At 41.2% G+C, this 24,023-nt stretch overlaps 1 protein-coding gene across 2 annotated transcripts in view; it reads left to right on the plus strand.

The window, feature by feature from the left end:
* The window catches only part of afap1l2 (actin filament associated protein 1-like 2), a 159,539-nt gene that overhangs the window by 60,352 nt on the left and 75,164 nt on the right, over positions 1–24,023 (plus strand). For both annotated transcript variants that reach the window (XM_055921013.1, XM_055921006.1), the window contains exons 3-4: positions 7,552–7,641; positions 9,117–9,208. In XM_055921013.1, the coding sequence (XP_055776988.1) occupies positions 7,552–7,641; positions 9,117–9,208 (182 nt within the window). The remainder of the gene's footprint in view (positions 1–7,551; positions 7,642–9,116; positions 9,209–24,023) is intronic.

A 24,023-nucleotide genomic window follows, 5' to 3' on the forward strand; every position in this document is an offset into this window, starting at 1 on the left:
GTAGAGTATCTCATAATAAGCTGTAGACCACACTATTTACCAAGAGAGTTTATCTATATTCTTCGTAGCTGTCTATTTACCACCACAAACCGATGCTGGCACTAGGACCGCCCTCAATGAGCTGTATACGGCCATCCAGAGGCGGCGCTCCTAGTGGCCGAGGACTTTAATGCAAGGAACCTTAAATACGTTTTTCCTCATTTCTACCAGCATGTTAAATGTGCAACCAGAGAAAAAAAAACTCTAGTCCACTTTTACTCCACACACATAGACGAGTACAAAGCTCTCCCTCGGCTCCGTTTGGCAAATCTGACCATAATTCTATCCTGATTCTTGCTTACAAGCAAAAACTAAAGCAGGGAGCACCAGTGACTCGGTCAATAAAAAAGTGTTCAGATGAAGCAAATGCTAAGCTACAGGACTGTTTTGCTAGCACAGACTGGAATATGTTCCGGGTTTCTTCCGATAGCATTGAGGAGTACACCGCATCAGTCACTGACTTCATCAATAAGTGCATCGATGGCGTCGTCCCCACAGTGACTGTACGTCCACACCCCAACCAGAAGCCATGGATTACATGCAATTTCCGCACTGAGCTGAAGGGTAGAGCTGTCGATTTCAAGGAGCAGGACTCTAACCCGGAAGCGTATAAGAAATCCCGCTATGCCCTCTGACAAACCATCAAACAGGCAGAGTCAACACAGGACTAAGATTGAATCGTACTACACCGGCTCTGATGCTCATTGGATATGGCAGGGCTTGGAAACTATTACAGACTACAAAGGGAAGCACAGCCGCAAGCTGCCCAGTGACATGAGCCTACCAGACGAGCTAAATTACTTCTGTGCTTGCTTCGAGGCAAGTGATACTGAAACATGCATGAGAGCATCAGCTGTTCTGCACAACTGTGTGATCACCAACTCGCCATAGCTTATGTGAGTAAGACCTTTAAACAGGTCAACATTCACAAGGCCGCATGGCCAGAGGGATTACCAGGATGTGTACACTGAGCATGCGCTGAACAACTGGCAAGTGTCTTCACTGACATTTTCAAACTGTCCCTGACTGAGTCTGTAATACAAACATGTTTCAAGCAGACCACCATAGTCCCTGTGCCCAAGAACACGAAGGTAACCTGCTTAAATGACTACCGACCCATAGCACTTACGTCTGTAGCCATGAAGTGCTTTGACATGCTGGTCATGGCTCACATCAAACACCTTATACCAGAAACCCTAGCCTCAATTCATTTTGCATACCGCCCCAACAGATTCAATCTCTATTGCATTCCACACTGCCCTTTCCAACTGGACAAAAGGAACACATATGTGATAATGCTATTCATTAACTACAGCTCAGCGTTCGACACTATAGTGCCATCAAAGCTTATCAATAAGCTAAGGACCCTGGGACAAAACATCTCCCTCTGCAAGTGAATCCTAGACTAACTGATGGGCTGCCCCAGGTGGTAAGGGTAGGTAACAACACATCCGCCACGCTGATCCTCAACACGGGGGGCCCCTCAGGGGTGCGGGCTCAGTACCCGCCTCTATTTCCTGGTCACTAAGGACTGCATGACCAGGCAAGACTCCAACACCATCATTAAGTTTGCCGATGACACAACAGCCTGATCACCGACAACGATGAGACAGCCTATAGGGAGGAGGTCAGAGACCTGGCCGTGAGGTGCCAGGACAACAACCTCTCCCTCAACTTGATCAAGACAAAGGAGATGATTGTAGACTACAGGAGAACCGAGCACGCCCCCATTCTCATCGATGGGGCTGCAGTGGAGCAGGTTGAGAGCTTCAAGTTCCTTGGTGTCCACATCACCAACAAACTGACATTGTCCAAACACACCAAGACAGTTGTGAAGAGGGCACGACAAAGCCTATTCCCCCTCAGGAGACTAAAACAATTAGGCATGGGTCCTCAGAAAAAAAAATAATAATAATTATACAGCTGCACCATCGAGAGCATCCTGACGTGTTCCATCAATGCCTGATGTGGCAACTGCTCGGCCTCTGACCGCAAGGCACTACAGAGGGTAGCGCGTACGGCCCAGTACATTACTGGAGCCAATCTTCCTGCCATCCAGGACCTCTATACCAGGCGGTGTCAGAGGAAGTTCCTAAAAATGGTCAAAGACTCCAGCCACCCTAGTCATAGACTGTTCTCTTTGCTACCGCACGGCAAGTGGCACCAAGCCTAGGTCCAAAAGGCTTCTTAACAGCTTCTACCCCCAAGCCAGAAGACTCCTGAACAGCTAATCAAATGGCTACTCAGACTATTTGCATTGCCTCCCTCTTTTACGCTGCTGCTACTCTCTGTTTACTTTAACTCTACCTACATGTACATATTACCTCATTTACCTCGACTAACCGGTACCCTCGCACATTGACTCTGTACCGGTACCCCTTGTATATAGCCTTGCTATTGTTATTTTACTGCTGCTCTTAAATTATTTGTTACTTATCTAGTTTTTACTTAACACTTATGTTTCTTAACTGCATTGTTGGTTAAGGACTTGTAAGTAAGCATTTCACTGTAAGGTCTACACCTGTTGTATTCGGCGCATGTAACAAGTACGATTTGATTTTCTAGAACATTCACAAAACAGGCTACACTCTTAGAATTAAGGTTGACTCGAGGATCCCTGGAGATCCTCAAGGAACCCTGGACTTTCTCAAGGAACCATTGCTAGTCAATGACTTTATATTTGCACATTTGGAAGTATCCTTTAATGGTTCAATGTAGCAAAGGGTTCCTGGAGGAACCTTTTTGCTGGCGCGTGCAGAGCATTTTGGATTCATTTCGCCGTTGGATTTGCCTGTCAGACTCAGCAATAGAGTCAAGAACTGATGTAGCTTGTCCAACTGTAACTAAATTGAATTTCTAAATGTAATTTCCTGGCTTATTATTAACAGTTAAGTGTATTTATAGTAAAGTGTATATAATGTATATATCAGAAGACTGAAGGCGTGGCTAATTGGGGGCATGGCTTTCAAGAAGTTATTTTATGCCATCCGTGAGAGTAATTGTCATTCCTGTTTATGTGTTCAGTTGTATAGTCATTAAAGGTTACAATCATTGATATATCTATGATTGACCTATTTCTACCTCTATTTATCTGCCTACTGACTTCCCTAGAAATTCAACAGAAAAACCTTTATTCACTACTCACTACTATAAACAAATGCTTTGCCAACCACGCTCCTCTCCTCCACAAAGCCGACCAATCAAAGACGGAAGCAATGGATAGAAGAGAGCTATCCCACCAAGACCAAGCTACATACTACTTTAAGGTTAAAGGCTGACATAATGTGAATTTTTAAAGAGCAAAGTAGTATTCCATTACAATAGTCACCATTTTGTTACAAAATATTATTGATAGTTATTATATTAAAATACTAATGTAATGCTTTTACTATAATAATATCAATAATAATCATGTCAATGACAGTAATAATATATTACAATTAAGGTTCAAATTTGAACCTCTCCCCTCACAAAATAAGTTCCTGTTTGAACCTTTACAAATGTGTTCCTCGAGGAACCTTTTTGATTCGAAAAGGTTCACCCACATTGACATCACCATTTTGAATCCCAAAAGGTTCTTCGAGGCTCCTTTTCTTCTCAGAGTGTACACTGCAGTAGCCAAAACTGACTATCCCCGTCTCAAAAAACTCTTATCGTATACTTTGTATGTGACTCTTTCTCCTCAGAGCCCCCGCAGACACTTGTGTTGTACAAATCATTTGACAACTGATGTATAATGCATTTGACAACTGATGTACAATGCATTTGACACATTTATTGTGATCAGGGCTGTGGCGGTCACAAAATGTTGTCAGCTTGTGATTGTCAAGCAAATAACTGTTGGTCTCACGGTAATTTGAATGTTAATTAACATAAAAACATTTAGCATCTCCAGGCGATTTATTCGATTTTTTAAAATAGCTTGTAGACTATGTAATATCGCCTACACCTTCACAATAAATACATTATTTATTTTAGACGGGTCTAAAGAAGCATGATTTTAAGAAAATGTAGTCTATTTCAGAAGAAAATAATAGTATTCTCTTGAGTTTGTAACGGCGGCCTTCCCTCTCTTCACTAGAAGAAGGGGTGAAACAGGGATCGGACCAACACGCAGCGTAGCCAGTGCTCAACATGTTTAATTAACAAAACTACTGTGAACACTAAACAAATACAAAATAACAAAAGTGGCAAACCGATACAGACCTATCTGGTGCAGACCACAAACACAGAGACAGGAAACAACCACCCACAATCCCCAACACAAAACAAGCCACCTATATATGATTCTCAATCAGGGACAATGATTGACAGCTGTCTCTGATTGAGAACCATATTAGGCTGGACACAGAAACAGACAAACTAGACACACAACATAGAATTCCCACCCAGCTCACGTCCTGACCAACACTAAACAAGCAAAACACATAAGAACTATGGTCAGGACGTGACAGAGTTGTCCTGATGTGGCAATGTCAAATGGCTGTGGGCTACACTAGCTGTGGGCTACACTAGTTCATTTAGCTGACAAGATTTGCTTATAATTCCATGGCATTATTTTATATTATTTTATAGTATGAAGAATACAATTGAACAAATAATATAAATATTTTCTCCAAACGATTTGAGGGAGTGCGCAGATGCGGCTATTCTGTGTTGAGTGGTTAACAAAGAAATAGGTTCTCTTATCTGCTTAATTTAGAGTTATTAATGTAACTTTAGTTGTTCTACAAACATTGGGCTAATTAATACATTTTAAGGCTGCGTGATGAGACTAATGATGATTTGAAAAAAGTTGCTTGAAAGGCATGAGCTCTGCTTAGTTTTTTCCCCGCATGTTTTACACACTCCAAAAGTCTCTCATTCACAATTTGACAAGCATTTGATAATGCCTCGAATTTCATGGCGGCATCCCCTTTGTGGCTGTAATACACCCCAAAAAAATCCAGGCGTGTTGTGCCCTTCTCCCTGAGTGTTCTGCACCATCCGAAGCGTCTCTCACAGGCTACAAGTTAAGACGGACACATCGGCGACGCAACTGCGCGTGTCCTTATTCAATTCCAAGATGCATATTGAAGATATTGGAAGAACTGTCCACATTTATTTTTTGTCAGCAAACAAGATGTTTAGGCCTAACGAACAGCAAAAGCACTAGCCTATGTTAATCTACTATCCCCCATAGTACAAAAGTCGACCTATTCTATTCTGTGGGAGAAATAAATATTCCAAACATAGTCTGGGACAGTTGTGGGATGCGATAGATCCCAAATGAATACAACCACTGGCATCAAAAAAACAGATCAGAAAGTTTAGCTTAAAATGTTGATAAACTATTAGGCTATTTCTTCACATTATAAGCGGTGCAATGCACAAATGGTAGTAGGCTATAAGCACAAATATTCCATTAGAGGAAAACACTATTATCAACAGTGATCGCAAATGCAATTATGCATGTTATGCTTTTGTTATAAAGGTGCAATTTATTTTTTATATTTTTTTTAAACCCCTTTTCTCCCCAATTTTCGTGGTATCCAATCGCTAGTAATTACTATCTTGTCTCATCGCTACAACTCCCGTACGGGCTCGGGAGAGACGAAGGTCGAAAGTCATGCGTCCTCCAAAGCACAACCCAACCAAGCCGCACTGCTTCTTTAACACAGCGCGCCTCCAACCCGGAAGCCAGCCGCACCAATGTGTCGGAGGAAACACCGTGCACCTGGCCCCCTTGGTTAGCGCGCACTGCGCCCAGCCCGCCACAGGAGTCGCTGGAGCGCGATGAGACAAGGAAATCCCTACCGGCCAAACCCTCCCTAACCCGGACGACGCTAGCCCAATTGTGCGTCGCCCCACGGACCTCCCAGTCGCGGCCGGTTGCGACAGAGCCTGGGGGCGAACCCAGAGACTCTGGTGGCGCAGTTAGCACTGCAACAGTGCACTAGACCACTGCGCCACCCGGGAGGCCTCATAAAGGTGCATTTTATAGTGATCTTCCCCAAACTAGAAACTCACGCGCTGCAGTTAGGCTCTACATCCCTTGTAAAGTAGATGAATGTGCTTAATTTTAAGAAGTTATTTGGCCACTTTAGTTGTGATACAAACCTTATTAAAACATATAGGCCTATGGGCTAGGCTACATGAGGTGTGTGACTATGATTCCAACTAAAAGGCATTGTTTCTTATGCTGGGCATCATTCACAAGTGTTACTATGTCATTCACAAGTGATACGATAATACTCTCACCCATCAGACTATTATTGATTTAATCTTGTCTTTCCATTTACTAAATAACATATGTGTGAAATTTGTTTTGATTTAGAATTGACCATTATCATGCACCTGTATTGAAACAGGGGCAGCGGGAAAAAATACATGTCATCTATGCATTTAAATAGCGAATGGAGAACGCTTTTCCCCAGAGTTTATTTTCATGCCAGCCATGTAGGCTGTTCTCCTGTTGTAAATATAAGCAATGTGCTTAATATTAGGAAAGTTGAGAAATAAATATAGTAGGCCTAGCCAATAGAAAGCTGATTGGATCCTCCTCTTTTTAATAGAGGCCATCACTCTGTTTTCTCCCACAATTGCATAGCCTATAGAAATGTTGCGCATCATGAGCTCATTGGGCTCTCGTATGGTGTTTGATTCGATTTTTGAATACATTTGCATTGATGTCAAGACGTTAGCAAGTTTGGTAGGCTACTAATGACCAGCAGCAGCATCAAAGCTCAGCTAAGTCTAATTACCGTTGTACTAAACGGTCATGTTGAATTTGACTGCCTTCATGACTCGTGACCGCCGGTGTGGTGGTAATACAGTCACCGCAACAGCCCTATTTGTGATAATATTGATAATATTTCTCTGATACAGAAATACTTCCACAACTGTTGTACTGTGCCTCCACAACACTTTTGTACTTATTTGTTTGTGCAGAAAAACTATCCGTTGTAATCACACCATTTTTGCCAAATCTGTCGTACTTCAATTGTACAACTTGAGTGTGTACAGGGCCATAGTGTAGTCTTTACATGATGTGTAACCCTTGATCCAAACAGATATAGTAGGATCTGAAAGTGTAAGTCAGACCTATGATCTTTACAACCTTCAAAAAGAGGAGAACGTTCTGACTCATGTCTGATAAATGCACCATGGGAATAATAACCTTTTTTTTATCTCGGTTTATCCATAGCTTTTGATCTCACTAGAATGTGTCTTTGTTCAGGGTGAATTTTGGAATGTTGTTATATAGTAGAAATGTTGATAGACTATCAGTGTATTAATCTCAATAGTAATTTATTAATCTCATTAATTGATTAAAACTTTGTTGTGAATCTTATTTTATTTAGAGTTTCACCTCTGACTTCCCTGGGCTGCCACAATGTACAGTATCATATCATGATTCTTCTGTTCATTCAAAACTTAATTCTGAAGTAGGTTGTATCAGCAGCATTCATAATGAAGTATATTTCTCATGTTGATTGATGTTACTGTTTTCTCTCAACTGCTATGTTTCAGGTGGTGGTGGTGGTGGTGGTGGTGATGAGGAGTACATCTACATGAACAAAGTCATTGTGACTGGGCAGGGTCAGGACAAAGCTGACAGAGGTGAGAGTTCAAAGGTCGTTTCCTACAAGGTGGAACCTGCTTGATGGTGTAGCACTCTGTACTTGTTTGGTTCATACATTGTAAATTAGTATTATTGAGGCTTTACATACTTTCATAATCCAATATTTGAGGTGCACTTAATTTAGCTTGAATTTTGCACTTTTTGTATTTTACCTATGTATTTGAACCCAGGTCTGGCTTTAACTCAAGTCACAGTCCCTCACAAATAAGAGTCACATAGAATAAAATTGCTTCATGTCAATCAATAAACCAAGTTTCGCTGTGAAAACCCAGAATTATTTCTAGGAGTGTGAAACACCCTTTCCACCCCCCCCCCCCCCCCCCCCCCCCCACACACACACACACACACACTCGTTTCCTGTGCATTTCTTAGTAGTTCTCTCTCTGTCCCCTTTCTCAAACCCACCACCTGAGGCCAGCCATTTTGTTTGGACTGTGATAAATAATGAGCAGACCGAACACTAGACTTAACACACATCTACCCCACTGAAGGCCAGTAAAGCCACAGGCTTTCTTTTACAGCCATCCCAAGTACAAGGGTGTTCTCAGATCAAAAAGATGCAGTCCCCTTGTCATGCATTCTAGACCATTTTCTTTATTTGAATGGAGGGGTTGGGAAGGGTGTTTATTATAACATAGACTAAAGACTGCATATGTATAGACACATTGAGGTCCTTTTTTTTAAGGACACAAAAGGGAATACCTGTCATGTTGGGTGTCTTGTCTAACTTACATCTCATCTCGTACCCACATGGCTAGACAGAAAGCCTTTCTTTCAACCAACTGTTTTGAAACTCAATATGTCGGTTTGAATGCGTTTATGTCAACATCGTGGCGATTTAGTGATAACCGCCAGATGTATTGAATTTGTGAGCTCGGCAGAGTTGTTTGAATGTAATTTCTGTAACTTTCAGTGGCTCCTGTGAATTTACGACTAGAGTTGTCTAGTATAAAGCACTCTGCTTGGGTTCCTATGGCAACCCAGATGTCTACATGCTGAGAGGTGGAATGTCTGCCGAGAGGGGAAGACTGCTGTTATGGCATGTGCATACAGTAGCTTAAAGACAAGGACCCACTGTCATAATGAACAGAGAAATAGGCAAATAACTATTAGGCAAAATGTTAACATTGTTATTTTGGCTAGAAGGCTAATGTAACCGACATGCATCACCCAGGTGTATGCTACACATTGGTGTTTAAGAAGGAAGGTTATATAGTTCAATATAAATTGTTACTAAGGGGAAGACAATCCCATGTATAAAGTAGTCCTTTAAGACCTAGTGAAAAAGATTAAGGCCTTACAAAAGGCTGATACGTGTTGTTTTTACCCTTTATATTAATATTGTGATTGTCTTAGGCACTATTATTCTTTGCATTTGTGAAATGATTATCTTCCTTTTGATGGCCATTGTTGCTTTTCATCTAATGTCCTTCTTTTCTGTCAAAATGACCAGGCAACACACCAGATGCCCTGGCCAATGGGAGAGCAGGAAAACATGTCCCTGCCCCACAGAAGAGTCTTCCAGACTTGCCACCACCTAGAACAGTGAGTGATGTTAATTTATCTTACTACATATTTCTAAATTACACCTAACATCCATGCTGTATGAGAAATCGTTCTTTGCATATTGAACCATACAGACTTTAATGGGGTGTGCCGCAAGGCTCCGTTTTTGCGCCGCTATCTTTTGATGGTACATTTCAGTTATAGTATTTCTTTTTTTTACATCGAATATAATACAACTTTTAAAAGTAATAATATCCACACCATGTGTTTTACCTTCTGTAGGACTTTGATTAACATCAAATACTAACATAACTCACTTGCTAGCATAACTGTTAAGCATCTTTGGCCTCATCCATTTCTAGCCTGGTTTTCTCACCTTCATTTGGTTGTAGTAGCACAGCCATGATTTTTCCCGTAACTATAAATCGCAGGCCTTGAGGAACCTTTATTAATCAAGGCTTTAATATGTGTTGTAATCACCCACAGAAACAGGTATTTTATCCAAAATTGGAAAATTTGTGTGGAAATGAGTGTGAGACTTGAGAGGAGTGATGTGTTTAATGTTGACTGGGGACGCTAGGGGTCTACTGAATTAGCGCTGTGTGAGATTGGAAGGGTCACAGACAGACAGGAGGATGGAATTATAGCGTTCCTTCCGAGTCTTTGAACTCTACACGTACACACACATACACACACACACACACACACAGCGAGAGACACACCCAGCACTGTTTTCTTATTAGCAACATCTGCTGTTGCTGTGATTTGAGAGCTGTTTTGGGGGCTAGATAGGAGCTCAGTGATGTTTTTCCCCTTGTTCTCCATGAAACAACAGATTTCCTCACAAAAAAAATCTCTTCAGCACTTTGCCCCAACTTGGCCAATGGACCTCTGTGTGGTAGGGTACATCTTGATGTTCTGAATGAACCTCGTCAAGAAATGACTGAAACTGATGGTGGTTCAAGCCCTCAGCCCTGATGAAGTTTACTGTTTTTTTTACAGTTCCGTCCTTAGTACTTCACCACAAAGTGCCTCCTGATGTATAACACAGTAATATGTTGTCAGCTCGTCGGGGCAATTCTCCTCCTGCATCTTCTCTTGCATCCTCCCAATCAATCCGCTCCTCCCACCGCACATATAAGGTTCCACATCTGTTGTCAGTCCCGTAAGTTTATCCCATTGTAACTTGGTCATTTACACATTTCTCAACTTATTGAAAAATTATTTCCTATGGTCGTGCCATGCATTGATTTAACACCCAAGAGCTCTTCACTAACGAATCCCTCCCAGGCATGAGAATTGACATTCTGAGCAGTGTCTGTAGCAACCATGCTCTCGTCAACAGCAAGTGAGTAAGCTACAAAGTATTTAGCTTTTTCAGCGAGCTGCTCTTGTAGATCGGTGGCTAGCTCATCCACGCAATCTGCCACTGTATTTCTCCTAAGGCTGACATTTGCAGATGCTTGCGTTTTTTCTGGGCACACTACTTTGCTAACTTTAACCATGCACTGCGTCATAAAATCACCTTTGGTGTATGGTCGGCCTGATTTAGCTATTTCATTCTAGGTAGAATCTGGCCTTTACAGCTGCATCACTCTGTGATTTTGGCTTTAAAAACATAGTCTGCTGTTGTACAAGGCCCTTATTTAACTCTGCCACTTTCTGTAGCCTCTGATGTCTATTCAAGTCAGTGTTTTGTCCCATAATTGCACCTTATGTTAAATTCTTTCATTACGGCCACAGTCTTTTGGCAAACGATGGTCCACAAACAAGTACTCGATCTCCCAACTGTCGTGAAATTCCCTGCCTTCGCTGTCAACTTACCTTCTTTTTGCAATTTGCTGGCTTGCTGGCTGGCTGGCTAGCTAGTTATTTTTGATGATGGGGGACATAAAACAGTTGGGCTGCTGCTGAACTGTTAGTAAAAATGTGATACTGGCTGTCTCGTGGGTGTGTACACTAGAGGTCGACCGATTTAGGATGTTTCAATGCCGATACCGATTATTGGAGGACAAAAAAGGCCGATACCGATTAATCGGCCGATTTATTTAAAAATATATATATTTTTAAATATATATATATATATATCATACACACACACACAATTTTTTGTAATAAGGACAATTGCAACAATACTGAATGAACAATGAACACTTTTATTTTAACTTAATATAATACATAAATACACACACACGCAGCTCTGAAGTGACAATGATACTGATGTCACGTTCCTGACCTATTTATGTTAGTTGTTTTGTGTGTTAGTTGGTCAGGACGTGAGGTTGGGTGGGCATTCTATGTTTTCTGTTTCTGTGTTGGTTTTGGGTTACCTGGTATGGCTCTTAATTAGAGGCAGGTGTTTGGCGTTCCTCTAATTAAGAGTCATATTTAGGTAGGCGTTGTCACAGTGTTCGTTGTGGGTGATTGTCTCCTGTGTCTGTATGTATGTTCGTACCACATGGGACTGTAGCGTTTGTTTGTTTCGTTTCGTTTCGATGTCGTCTGTTTCCTGTACGTAAGTTTATGTTTAGTTATGTAAGTTTAAGTTCAGGTTTCGTCAACGTCGTTTTCTTGTTTTGTAGTTTGGAAAGTGTTTTGTGTTGTTTCGTGCCATCGTCGTATTTATAATAAAGATGGCTTATTTCCCTGAAGCTGCGTTTTGGTCTGAAGATCCTTCTCTCCTCACCTCATCTGAGGATGAGGAGAGCACCAGCCGTTACAACTGAAGAGTCTGCTTAGGAGACAAATACTCTCAACTGTTTGAATAAAAATCGAGTTTAAGTTACCTGTGATGAATGTTGAAATCAAAAACTTTAATTTCTATATGCAGGAAATCCTGTTTTTAATAATGGGCATGGTAAGAATTGACAACCAAAGTGCGAGTCATAATTCCCATGACACCTTCTAGCAAAATCTGAAAGCGGTTCCTTCATTTATTCCATAGGATATTTTTAGATTCACTTAAAATAAGGTCTGTGTTTCGTGTAGGCTTACATCACCGTGCCAATTTTATAACTGTGTAGATATCCATAGGACAAGGTAACTCTGATCAATATTGGCTAAATATAAGCGAAGATACATTTTTTTGTAGAGTGGATTTATGAAAATATGTTGACAAACGTTACCTTATCCTAGTGAGATTTACACGGGTATCAAAACGTCGAGGCGGTTTAAGCCTGCATGAAACACAGACCTTATTTGAAGTAGATCAAGACATTCTCAATGGAAGACATGAACGGTAAAATAACAAAGGAACCCCTTTCAAATTCAGCCACAAGTTATTACAGGAATTATAACGTGTTGACTATTTCTCTCTAAACCATATACCTTTGACTAATCCGGAAACTATCACCTTGAAAACAAAACGTTTATTCCGTTCCGTATTTTATCTAATGGGTGGCATCCATGAGTCTAAATATTCCTGTTACATTGCACAACCTTCAATGTTGTCATAATTACGTAAAATTCTGGCAAATTAGTTCGCAAAGAGCCAGGCTGCCCAAACTGTTGCATATACCTTGACTCTGCGTGCAATGAACGCAAGAGAAATGACACAATTTCACCTGGTTAATATTGCCTGCTAACCTGGATTTCTTTTAGCTAAATATGCAGGTTTAAAAATATATACTTGTGTATTGATTTTATGAAAGGCATTGATGTTTATGGTTAAGTACACATTGGAGCAATGACAGTCATTGATTGGTTGTTTTTTTATAAGATTCGTTTAATGCTAGCTAGCAACTTACCTTAGCTTACTGCATTGGCTAACAGGCAGTCTCCTCGTGGAGTGCAATGTAATCAGGTGTTAGAGCATTGGACTAGTTAACTGTAAGGTTGCAAGATTGGATCCCCCGAGCTGACAAGGTTAAAAACCTGTCGTTCTGTCCCTGAACGAGGCAGAACGTTCCTAGGCCGTCATTGAAAATAAGAATATGCTATTAACTGACTTGCCTAGTTAAATAATGATTAAATAAAGGTGTTAAAAAAAATAAAGAATCGGCAAATCGGCGCCCAAAAATACCGATTTCCGATTGTTATGAAAATTAATCGGTCGACCTCTAGTGTACACTCTTAGAAATGATTATTTGCAGAGGGATAGGGTTCTACCAAGAACCGTTTTCATCTGAAGAAACCTTTTTGGAAGAAAGGGTTATTTGAAGATTCTTTGGAACCCTTCTGAATAAGAGTGTTTAATTGTTTAATTGCTATATTGTAATTATTTTGCCACTATGGCCTATTTATTGCCTTACCTCCCTTATCCTACCTCATTTGCACACACTGTATATAGACTTTTTCAATTTTATTATAGACTGTATATTTGTGTTGTTTGTGTTGCACTGCTTTGCTTTATCTTGGCCAGGTCGCAGTTGTAAATGAGAACTTGTTCTCAACTGGCCTACCTGGTTAAATAAAGGTGAAATAAAAAAGAGAAAATAAGCTTTTTTATTGTAATTATTTCAATTTATTTTAAAGAGTGTCTGAGAATTTGTGTTTACCTCAGTGTTTAAACTTTAACATGAGGAGTTTGTGGAATCTGATAAGTCTAAAAAGATAGGTGTGTGGGAATATTTGTGCATGTATCTGGTTTTCCCTTAATTCCATTTAACATATACAGTACTGACATAGAAATCATGACAAAGCTATTAACTGTCTTTCAAATGTTGTGATTTTATTCAGAAGAGAGAATGCGTAAACCAGCAGCGTACCATACAGGGCTGCGTGAACCAGCAGTGTATGGTACACTGCAAATTGGCCAGTTTTACCTAGGGTTTACCTTGACAAAACAAAGGAGCTAATCGTGTACTTCCGGAAACAGCAAAGAAAGCACACCCCTATCCACATCGACGGGACCGCAGTGGAGCAGGTGGAAAGCTTCAAGTTCCTCGGCGTACACATCACTGACGATCTGAAATGGTCTACCCACACAGAAAGTGTGGTGAAGAAGGTGCAACAGTGCTTCTTCAAACTTAGGAGGCTGAAGAAATTTGGCTTGGCACCTAAAACCCTCACGCACTTTTACAGATGCACAATTGAGATCATCCTGTTGGGCTGTATCACCGCCTGGTACGGTAACTGCACCGCCTGCAACCGCAGGGCTCTCCAGAGGGTGGTGCAGTCTGCCCGAAGCATCACCGGGGGCAAACTACCTGACCTACAGGACACCTACAGCACCCGATGTCACAAGAAGGCCAAAAAGATCAAGGACAACAACCACCCTAGCCACTGCCTGTTCACCCCGCTGTCATCCGAAAGGCGAGGTCAGTCAGGTGCATCAAAGCTGGAACCGAGAGACTGAAAAACAGCTTCCAAAAAAGTGTTAAACAAATCTAAATATATTTGAGATTCTTCAAAGTAGCCACCCTTTCCTTGATGACAGCTTTGCACACTCATGACATTCTCTCAACCAGCTTCACCTGGAATGTTTTTCCAATAGTCTTTAGCTTCTTTGGGCTGCATGCCCGACGTCGGTACACTTATGACAACAGCCAGGCCAAGTGCAGGGCGTGAAATTCAAAATATATTTTTTAGAAATATTTAACTTTCACACATTAACAAGTCCAATTCAGCAAATGAAAGATACACATCTTGTGAATCCAGCCAACATGTCCCATTTTTAAAATGTTTTACAGTGAAAACACCACGTATATTTATGTTAGCTCACCACCAAATACAAAAAGGACAGACATTTTTCACAGCACAGGTAGCTTGCACAAAACCAACCTAACTAACCAAGAACTAACCAAGAACCAACCAAGAACCAACCAAACGAAATTCCACAAATTAACTTTTAACAAGGCACACCTGTTAATTGAAATACATTCCAGGTGACTACCTCATGAGGCTGGTTGAGAGAATGCCAAGATTGTGCAAGGCTGTCATCAAGGCAAAGGGTGCCTATTTGAATCTCAAATTTAAAATATATATTTTGATTTGTTTAACATTTTTTTGGTTACTAAATGATTATATGTGTCATTTCATAGTTTTGATTTCTTCACTGTTATTCTACAATGTAGAAAATAATAACAGAAATTAATAACAATAAAGAAAAACCCTCGAATGAGTAGGTGTGTCCAAACTTTTAACTGCTCCTAAAATTCAAAATCAAATAGCTAAATGATCCTTGGTTATGACTTTCTTAAAACAATTCCATATAGCTTAGAACACCCCCCCCCCCCCCCCCGTTTAAACAGGGCTTAGGCTCTGTGTCAAAAGGTAGGTTATTTTTCACAAGAATTTCCACACCTCTACTTCTGTAAATTATGAAAAAATAACTTGTCTAAACACCCCTTGTTGCATTTTAAGATGCTCCTTATCCAATATCAATTTAGATGTTTTTAAGAGTACTTTTTTCCTCAGGTGCCTTTATTTTAGTGTCCATTGATGTAGCCAAGGTTTCTATAGGAAAAATTCTTCCTTCCGCCTTATCAACATACTTGACAACCTGTAGTTCGGCTGAATGGCCTACTATTGCTTCCAAGACAGTTGCTATCTTTGACATCAATCACCTTAATAATGTTGTCAGTCATCTTTTGGATCACTTGAGCCATTGTGCCTGGATTCATAATTCTGTTAACCCCGGTTTGAGAATGACACAAATATTAATTTCCACAAAGTTTGCTGCTTCAGTGTCTTTAGATATTTTTTGTCAGATGTTACTATGGAATACTGAAGTATAATTACAAGCATTTCATAAGTGTCAAAGGCTTTTATTGACAATTACATGAATTTGATGCAAAGATTCAATATTTGCAGTGTTGACCCTTCTTTTTCAAGACCTCTGCAATCCACCTTGGCGTGCTGTCAATTAACTTCTGGGCCACATCCAGAAGAATGGTAGTGCATTCTTGCATAATCAATGCTTGGAGTTTGTCAGAATTCTTTTTTTGTTTGTTTGTCCACCCGCCTCTTGAGGATTGACGTCTGGAGTTTCCTGGCCATGGACCCAAAATATTGATGTTTTGTTCCCCGAGCCACTTAGTTATCACTTTTGCCTTATGGAAAGGTGCTCCATCATGCTGGAAAAGGCATTGTTCATCAACAAACTGTTCCTGGATGGTTGGGAGAAGTTGCTCTCGGAGGATGTGTTCTTTATTCATGGCTGTGTTCTTAGGCAAATTGTGAGTTAGCCCACTCCCTTGGCTGAGAAGCAACCCCACACATGAATTGTCTAAGAATGCTTTACTGTTGGCATGACACAGGACTGATGGTAGCGCTCACCTTGTCTTCTCCGGACAAGCTTTTTTCCAGATGCCCCAAACAATCGGAAAGGGGATTCATCAGAGAAAATGACTTTACCCCAGTCCTCAGCAGTCCAATCCCTGTACCTTTTGCAGAATATCAGTCTGTCCCTGATGTTTTTCCTGGAGAAAAGTGGCTTCTTTGCTGCCTTTCTTGACAGCAGGCTATTCTGCAAAAGTGTGCAGATGCACTCACACCTGCCTGCTGCCATTTCTGAGCAAGCTCTCTACTGGTGGTGCCCCGATCCCGCAACTGAATAAACTTTAGGAGATGGTCCTGGCGCTTGCTGGACTTTCTTGGTCGCCCTGAAGCCTTCTTCCCAACAATTGAACCGCTCTCCTTGAAGTTCTTGATGATCCGATAAATGGTTGATTTAGGTGCAATCATACTGGCAGCAATATCCTTGCCTGTGAAGCCCTTTTTGTGCAAAGCAATGGTGACGGCACGTGTTTCCTTGCAGGTAACCATGGTAGACAGAGGAAGAACAATTATTCCAAGCACCACCCTCCTTTTGAAGCTTCCGGTCTGGTATTCGAACTCAATCAGCATGACAGAGTGATCTCCAGCCTTGTCCTCGTCAACACTCACACCTGTGTTAATGAGAGAATCACTGACATGATGTCAGCTGGTCCTTTTGTGGCAGGGCTGAAATGCAGTGTAAATGTTTTTTGGGGATTTAGTTAATTTGTTTGGCAAAGAGGAACTTTACAATTAATTGTAATTCATCTGATCACTCTTCATAATATTCTGAAGTATATGCAAATTGCCGTCATTCAAACTGAGGCAGCAGACTTTGTGAAAATGTATATTTGTGTCATTCTCATAACTTTTGGCCACGACTGTACAGGGGTGGTGGTTTTGGTCAAGTTCTTAGTAGTTCTGCCAGGCATGTTGACGGAAACGTAATAATAATAATCAAAACCTGTAGAGTAACTTATGTCACAAATTGTACTACTTTTTCAAGGTCAGAAATGAATATAAAGAGATAAAATAACAAATGCCACAGGAGCGCACTGAAACACGGTGCTCACTCTACGGCGCCATTTTGTCCCTCCAAGAGAAGACCGGTTTAATGTTAAAAAAGGTTATCTTACATGGAAAATAGTCCTGATCATATAGGCCTAGACGATATCCAAAACAACTAACATCACACTGAATTCATACATTTTAGGTCATTCTAATTGTAACGTCATGTTTTTCTTCTCAATACCAAACTAATTTTACCAATCTGGGAGGTAAAGTTAAAGTATTCAATAACGTCTGTAGCCATGAAGTGCTTTGAAAAACTGGCCATGGCTCACTTCAACACCATTATCCTAGAAACTCTAGACCCACTCCAATTTGCATACCGCCCCAACAGATCCACAGATGATGCAATCTCTATTGCACTCCACACTGCTCTTTCACACCTGGACAAAAGGAACACCTATGTCAGAATGCTATTCATAGACTACAGCTCAGCCTTCAACACAATAGTGTCTTCAAAGCTCATCACTAAGCTAAGGACCCCTGGGACTAAACACCTTCCTCTGCAACTGGATGCTGGACTTCCTGACGGGCCGCACCCAGGTGATAAGGGTAGGTAACAACACATCCGCCACGCTGATCCTCAACACGGGGCCCCTCAGGGGTGCGTGCTCTGTACTACCTGTTCACTCATGACTGCACGGCCAGGCACGACTACAACACCGTCATTAAGTTTGCCGATGACACAACAGTGGTAGGCCTGATAACCGACAACGACGAGACAGCCTATAGGAAAGAGGTCAGAGACCTGACCGTGTGGTGCAAGGACAACAACCTCTCCCTCAACATGATCAAGATAAAGAAGATGATTGTGGACTACAGGAAAAGGAGGACCGAGCACACCCCTGTTCTCATCAACAGGGTTGAAGTGGAGCAGGTTGAGAGCTTCAAGTTCATTGATGTCCACATCACCAACAAACTAACATGGTCCATGCACATCAAGACAGTTGTGAAGAGGGTACGACAAAACCTATTCCCCCTCGGAAGACTGAAAAGATTTTGCATGGGTCCTCAGATCTTCAAAAAAGTTATACAGCTGCACCATCGAGAGCATCCTGACGGGTTGCATCACTGCCTGGTATGGCAACTGCTCGGCCTCCGACCACAAGGCACTACAGAGGGTAGTGCGTACGGCCCAGTACATCACCGGGGTCACGCTTTCTGCCATCCAGGACCTCTATACCAGGCGGTGTCAGAGGAAGGCCCTAAAAATTGTCAAAGACTCCAGTCACCCTAGTCATAGACTGTTCTCTCTGCTACCGCACGGCAAGTGGTACCGGAGCACCAAGTCTAGGTCCAAAAGGCTTTTTAACAGCTTCTACCCCCAAGCCATAAGACTCCTGAACAGCTAATCAAATGGCTACTCAGACTATTTGCATTGCCTCCCTCCCTCTTTTACACTGCTGCTACTCTCTGTTTATTATCTACGCATAGTCACTTTAACTCTACCTACATGTACATATTACCTCAAATATCTTGACTAACCGGTCCCCTCGCACATTGACTCTGTACCGGTACCCCCTGTGTATTGCCTCGATATTGTTATTTTACTGCTGCTCTTTAATTATTTGTTACTTATCTATTTTTTACTTAACACTTATGTAGTCATAGACTGTTCTCTCTGCTACCGCACGGCAAGTGGTACCGGAGCACCAAGTCTAGGTCCAAGAGGCTTCTAAACAGCTTCTACCCCCAAGCCATAAAACTCCTTTACATCGAATCAAATGGCTACACCCCCCCCCCCCCCCCCCCCCCCCCTATTTTACACTGCTGCTACTCTCTGTTATTATCTATGCATAGTCACATTAATAACTCTACCTACATGTACATATTACCTAAATTACCTCGACTAACCGGTGCCCCCACACATTGACTCTGTACCGTACCCCCTGTATATAGCCTCGCTATTGTTATTTTTCTGCTTCTCTTTAATTATTTGTTACTTTTGCTTCTTACTTTTTTATAGGTATTTTTCTTAAAACCACATTGTTGGTTAAGGGCTTGTAAGTAAGCATTTAAGGTTGTTGTTGCCTGTTGTTTTTTGGCGAATTTGACAAATACAATTTGATTTGATTTGTATTTCAGATGGAATCTTGGCTTTAATCATTTTGCTGTGTACTTCCACCACCAGTACAAACCTCTTTCACTTTAAATTATGATGACAATAACAAATACATTTTTTGGGATTATATTATAATGACTGTTATTATGCTAACAATGTTTGAAAATGATTGAGCAATTCAATTTGGTTCCCCACACTGACTAAGCAAGTATAAAAGGGATCCAGGCATTAATAATTTAGCTGTGCATTTCGGATGGAATCCAGGCATTAGACCATACCAGAGGATACTAAAATAGAGCTCGTTCTGGCCCAAAATATTCTTTGACCATATCCGCCATGAACAACCTGGGGCTGGCTACTTTTTCTATTTGTTTGGCTACTCCATGTACTTACGGAAAAAACACTGAATGATGGTAACACCAATGTGACAATTGGGGTTATTGAGGATTTTCTTGAATGGAGGCCACAGATGCCCAAATCTAAAGCAATTAACCCTTTGAAAATAATTTACTTAAGTGATATGATTTATTATTTAGCTCGCAATGCTATTTCCCTTCATTTAAATCGAGTAACACCAAGTGACACTTTGGATTTAGACACAAAATGATCAATGGAATCCTCAAATGTTTAACATATTAAAACGGGGGGGGGATTAGCTAATAACTTTTTTAAATGTAGATATGTTTGACTCTGAAGGGAATGCTCAAGGTCCTTGTACATCTTTGAATTTAGTGACTTTCGAGGCGGTAACACCAATGACCTAAAACTAAGGGACATGCATTATACTAGTGATAACAATATGCATTTTATTAGTCGCCTTTGTTTTTATTGATCTATACAATATATTACATAATTTTGTTTACTTTCTAGCATTCAAAATAATAGATACAGTGCATTTGGAAAGTATTCATTTTATTACATTTTATTAAGTTATTACAGCCTTATTCTAAAATTGATTAAATTGTTTTCCCCCCTCATCAATCTGCATGCAATATCCCTTAATGACAAAGTAAAAACAGGTTTTTAGAAATGTTGACAAATAAAAAATAAACTAATATCATATTCACATAAGTATTCAGACCCTTTACTCAGTACTTTGTTGAAGGACATTTGGCAGTGATTAATTACAGCCTTGAGTCTTTTCTGGTAATGACGCTACATGCTCTGGCACATCTGTATTCTGCATTTTGGAGTTTCTCCCATTCTTCTCTGCAGATACTCGCAAGCTCTGTTAGGTTGGATGGGGAGTGTTGCTGCGCAGCCATTTCAGGTCTCTCCAGAGATGTTCAATCGGGTTCAAGTCCGGGCTCTGGCTGGGCCACTCAAGGACATTCAGAGACTTTTCCCAAATCCACTCCTGCGTTGTCTTGGCTGTGTGCTTAGGGCCATTGTCCTGTTGTAAAGTGAACTTTTGCCCCAGGCTGAGGTCCTGAGCGCTCTGGATCAAGTATTCATCAAGGATCTCTCTGTACTTGTCCGTTCTCTGTCCGTTTATCTTTCCCTCGATCCTGACTAGTCTCCCAGTCTCTGCCTCTGAAAAACATCCCCACAGCATGCTGCTGCCACCACCATGCTTCACCGTAGGGATTGTGCCAGGTTTTCTCCAGACGGGATGCTTGGCATTCAGGCCAAAGAGTTCAATCTTGGTTTCATCAGACCAGACAATCTTGTTTCTCATGGTCTGAGAGTCCTTTAGGTGCCCTTTGGATAACTCCAAGCGGTGCTGTCATGTGCCTTTTATTGAGGAGTGGCTTCCGTCTGGCCACTCTACCATAATGGCCAGATTGGTGGAGTGCTGCAGAGATGGTTGTCCTATATAAAGGTCCCACAGTTGACAGTGCATGTCAGAGCAACAACTAAGTTGTGAGGTCGAAGGAATTGTCCATAGAGCGCCGAGACAGGATTGTGTCTAGGAGCAGATCTGGGCAAAGGAATCAAAAAAATGTCCGTATCATTGAAGGTCCCCAAGAACACAGTACATTCTTAAATGGAAAGAGTTTGGAACCACCAAGACTCTTCCTAGAGCTGGCCGCCTGGCCAAACTGAGCAATTGGGGGAGAAGGGCCTTGGTCAGGGAGGTGACCAAGAACCCGATGGTAACTCTGACAGAGCGCCAGAGTTCCTCTGTGGAGATGGGAGAACCTACCAAAAGACAGGTTTGTGCCTTTCCAAATCATGTCCAATCAATTGAATTTACCACAGGTGGACTCCAATCAAGTTGTAGAAGCATCTCAAATGTGATCAATGGAAACAGGATGCACCTGAGCTCAATTTTGGGTCTCATAGCAAAGAGTGAATACTTGTAATAAGGTATTTCTGTTTTCGCTTTTTCATTATGGGTTATTGTAAATTGTTTTATGTAATCCATTTTAGAATAAGGCTGTAACATAACAATATGTGGAAAAAGTCAAGGGGTCTGAATACTTTCCGAACGCACTGTATCTCTAAATCTCCAAAACATGTCACTACAACTCTAAACATCACTACTGGGACAAGCCAATTTGCTTTCCTTAAATACTTTTAATAATGCATAAACAAAGTTTTGCAGTATAAAGGATTTGCATTATGTTTTATCATTGATAAACAGTTCAATATAAACAAAAAACTGTATGGTGTGTGACTATTTGTATTTTTAAAGCGTTTTGCATGGTTGCAAAGGCAAGGGACGCAAATGCCGCCACAATTCAAGAACGACCCGATTTACATTATGAATAATGGAGGTACAAACAGAAAATACAGTTTTACTACTACTGCTAATATACAGTAATTCTAGGCTACCACCACCAGTAAAAACTGCTTTCACTTTAAATTATGACAAAAACAAATAGAATACAAAAATCTATTATAATGACTTTTATTATGCTCACAACTCTAATTCATTTTCATCGTGTTGGAAAATGATTGAGCAATTCAATTTGGTTCCCTATACTAACAAGTATAAAAGTTGGGACCAAAGTGTCCATAGTTGTGTCATATAAAACCATACAGGAAATCTAAGTGAAGGAAAGAGCAGGGAGATAGACAGGGACATTATCAGAGCCCTGGACCCAGGTTTAACAACACAGCAGCCCTGCTGATTTTTTATCACTATCTTCTCCCTCTTTCCCAGCCCCGAGTGAGTGTTTTCGCTGTGCTGAATTCTTGGCATAGGAACGAGGGACTTTCCATGTTCTGGGTGTTCATTTGGGTTTTTTCCCACTCTTTCTCAAAACACTCCCCCCTATTCTTTCCCCCGCGACTGTTATTTTTTTCCCTGACTCCTGAACCGCTACCCTGGCCTGCCGTTTCCGTGGTGATGAGGCAGGGGTTATTGTGTGTGTGTATTGTGCATCCCAAATGGCAACCTATTCCCTATGCAGCTCACTACTTTTGACCAGGGCCTATAGGGTTCTTGTAAAAGTAGTGAGTGTACTATACAGGGAATAGTTTGCTATTTGGGACGCATCCTATGTGTGTGGGGTAGGGTGGGAGGGGGGATTCTGGTCGCCGTGGGAAGTGAGACTGTTTGGACTTAGGAGGGTGAAGTCCTAGCAGAGTTGGTTAGGCTGTTATGTTATCCAGAGCGTTGGTGACTGCAACTGTGCTGCTGGGAACAATTTAATGATGCTTTTTTGCCAACGTTTACTGACACCGGCCATATTCAACGGGTGTTGAGCGTCCGTAAATTTGTCAGTTATTCTGCGCTCTGGCACACTCAGACGAGTGCGCTGAAATCGGGGTAGATAGCCAGAGCGAATTTACCAGCTACGTCTATCGTCAGTTGTCACAGTGACATCATGAACATTCTATTGAAAAGGTTACTTGCATAGTGGAGTCTTTTGTTTAGACATGTAGCGAGCTAAATAGTAAACCATAATCCCAACTCATAACATTACAACCCTGCATGAATCTACAGATAGCTAACCAACCAGGTTCAATGTTAGCTAGCTAACATTAGGCTATAACTAGCAATGCAAATGGCTCTAAGACAGGAATCATATTACTACACAGATCATACAAGTAATGTTACCTAGCTAGCGAGCCAGCCAGCTAACATTACAATTTAACTTGAAATGAAAACAACTTTCTGACAAAATTAGATATCTGAAAATGTAGCTAGCTAGATTATCTTACCCGTATGCAGGGATGGACATTCTCCCTCTGTGTCACGGATGCCATGTTTGCCTTTGTTTCAAGATGGAATCCGGAGACAGGTATTTTATACAACAGCCTTCTTTCTGTGTGCTCTCTTTTCGACTATTTGGTAAAAAAGTGCATAAAAAAGTCCATATTATGGCAAGATCAGCTCAAATAAGCAAAGAGGAATGACAGTCCATTACTTTAAGAAATGAAGGTCAGTCAATCCGGAAAATTTCATGAACTTTGAACGTTTCTTCAAGTGCACTTGCAAAAACCATCAAGCATATGATGGATGATGAAACTGGCTCTCATGAGGACCGCCACAGGAAAGGAAGACCCAGAGTTATCTCTGCTGCAGAAGATACGTTCATAAATTTACTGCACCTCAGATTGCAGCCCAAAGAAATG

Source organism: Salvelinus fontinalis, chromosome 1, assembly GCF_029448725.1.
Source record: "Salvelinus fontinalis isolate EN_2023a chromosome 1, ASM2944872v1, whole genome shotgun sequence".
Classification (NCBI taxonomy): domain Eukaryota; kingdom Metazoa; phylum Chordata; class Actinopteri; order Salmoniformes; family Salmonidae; genus Salvelinus; species Salvelinus fontinalis.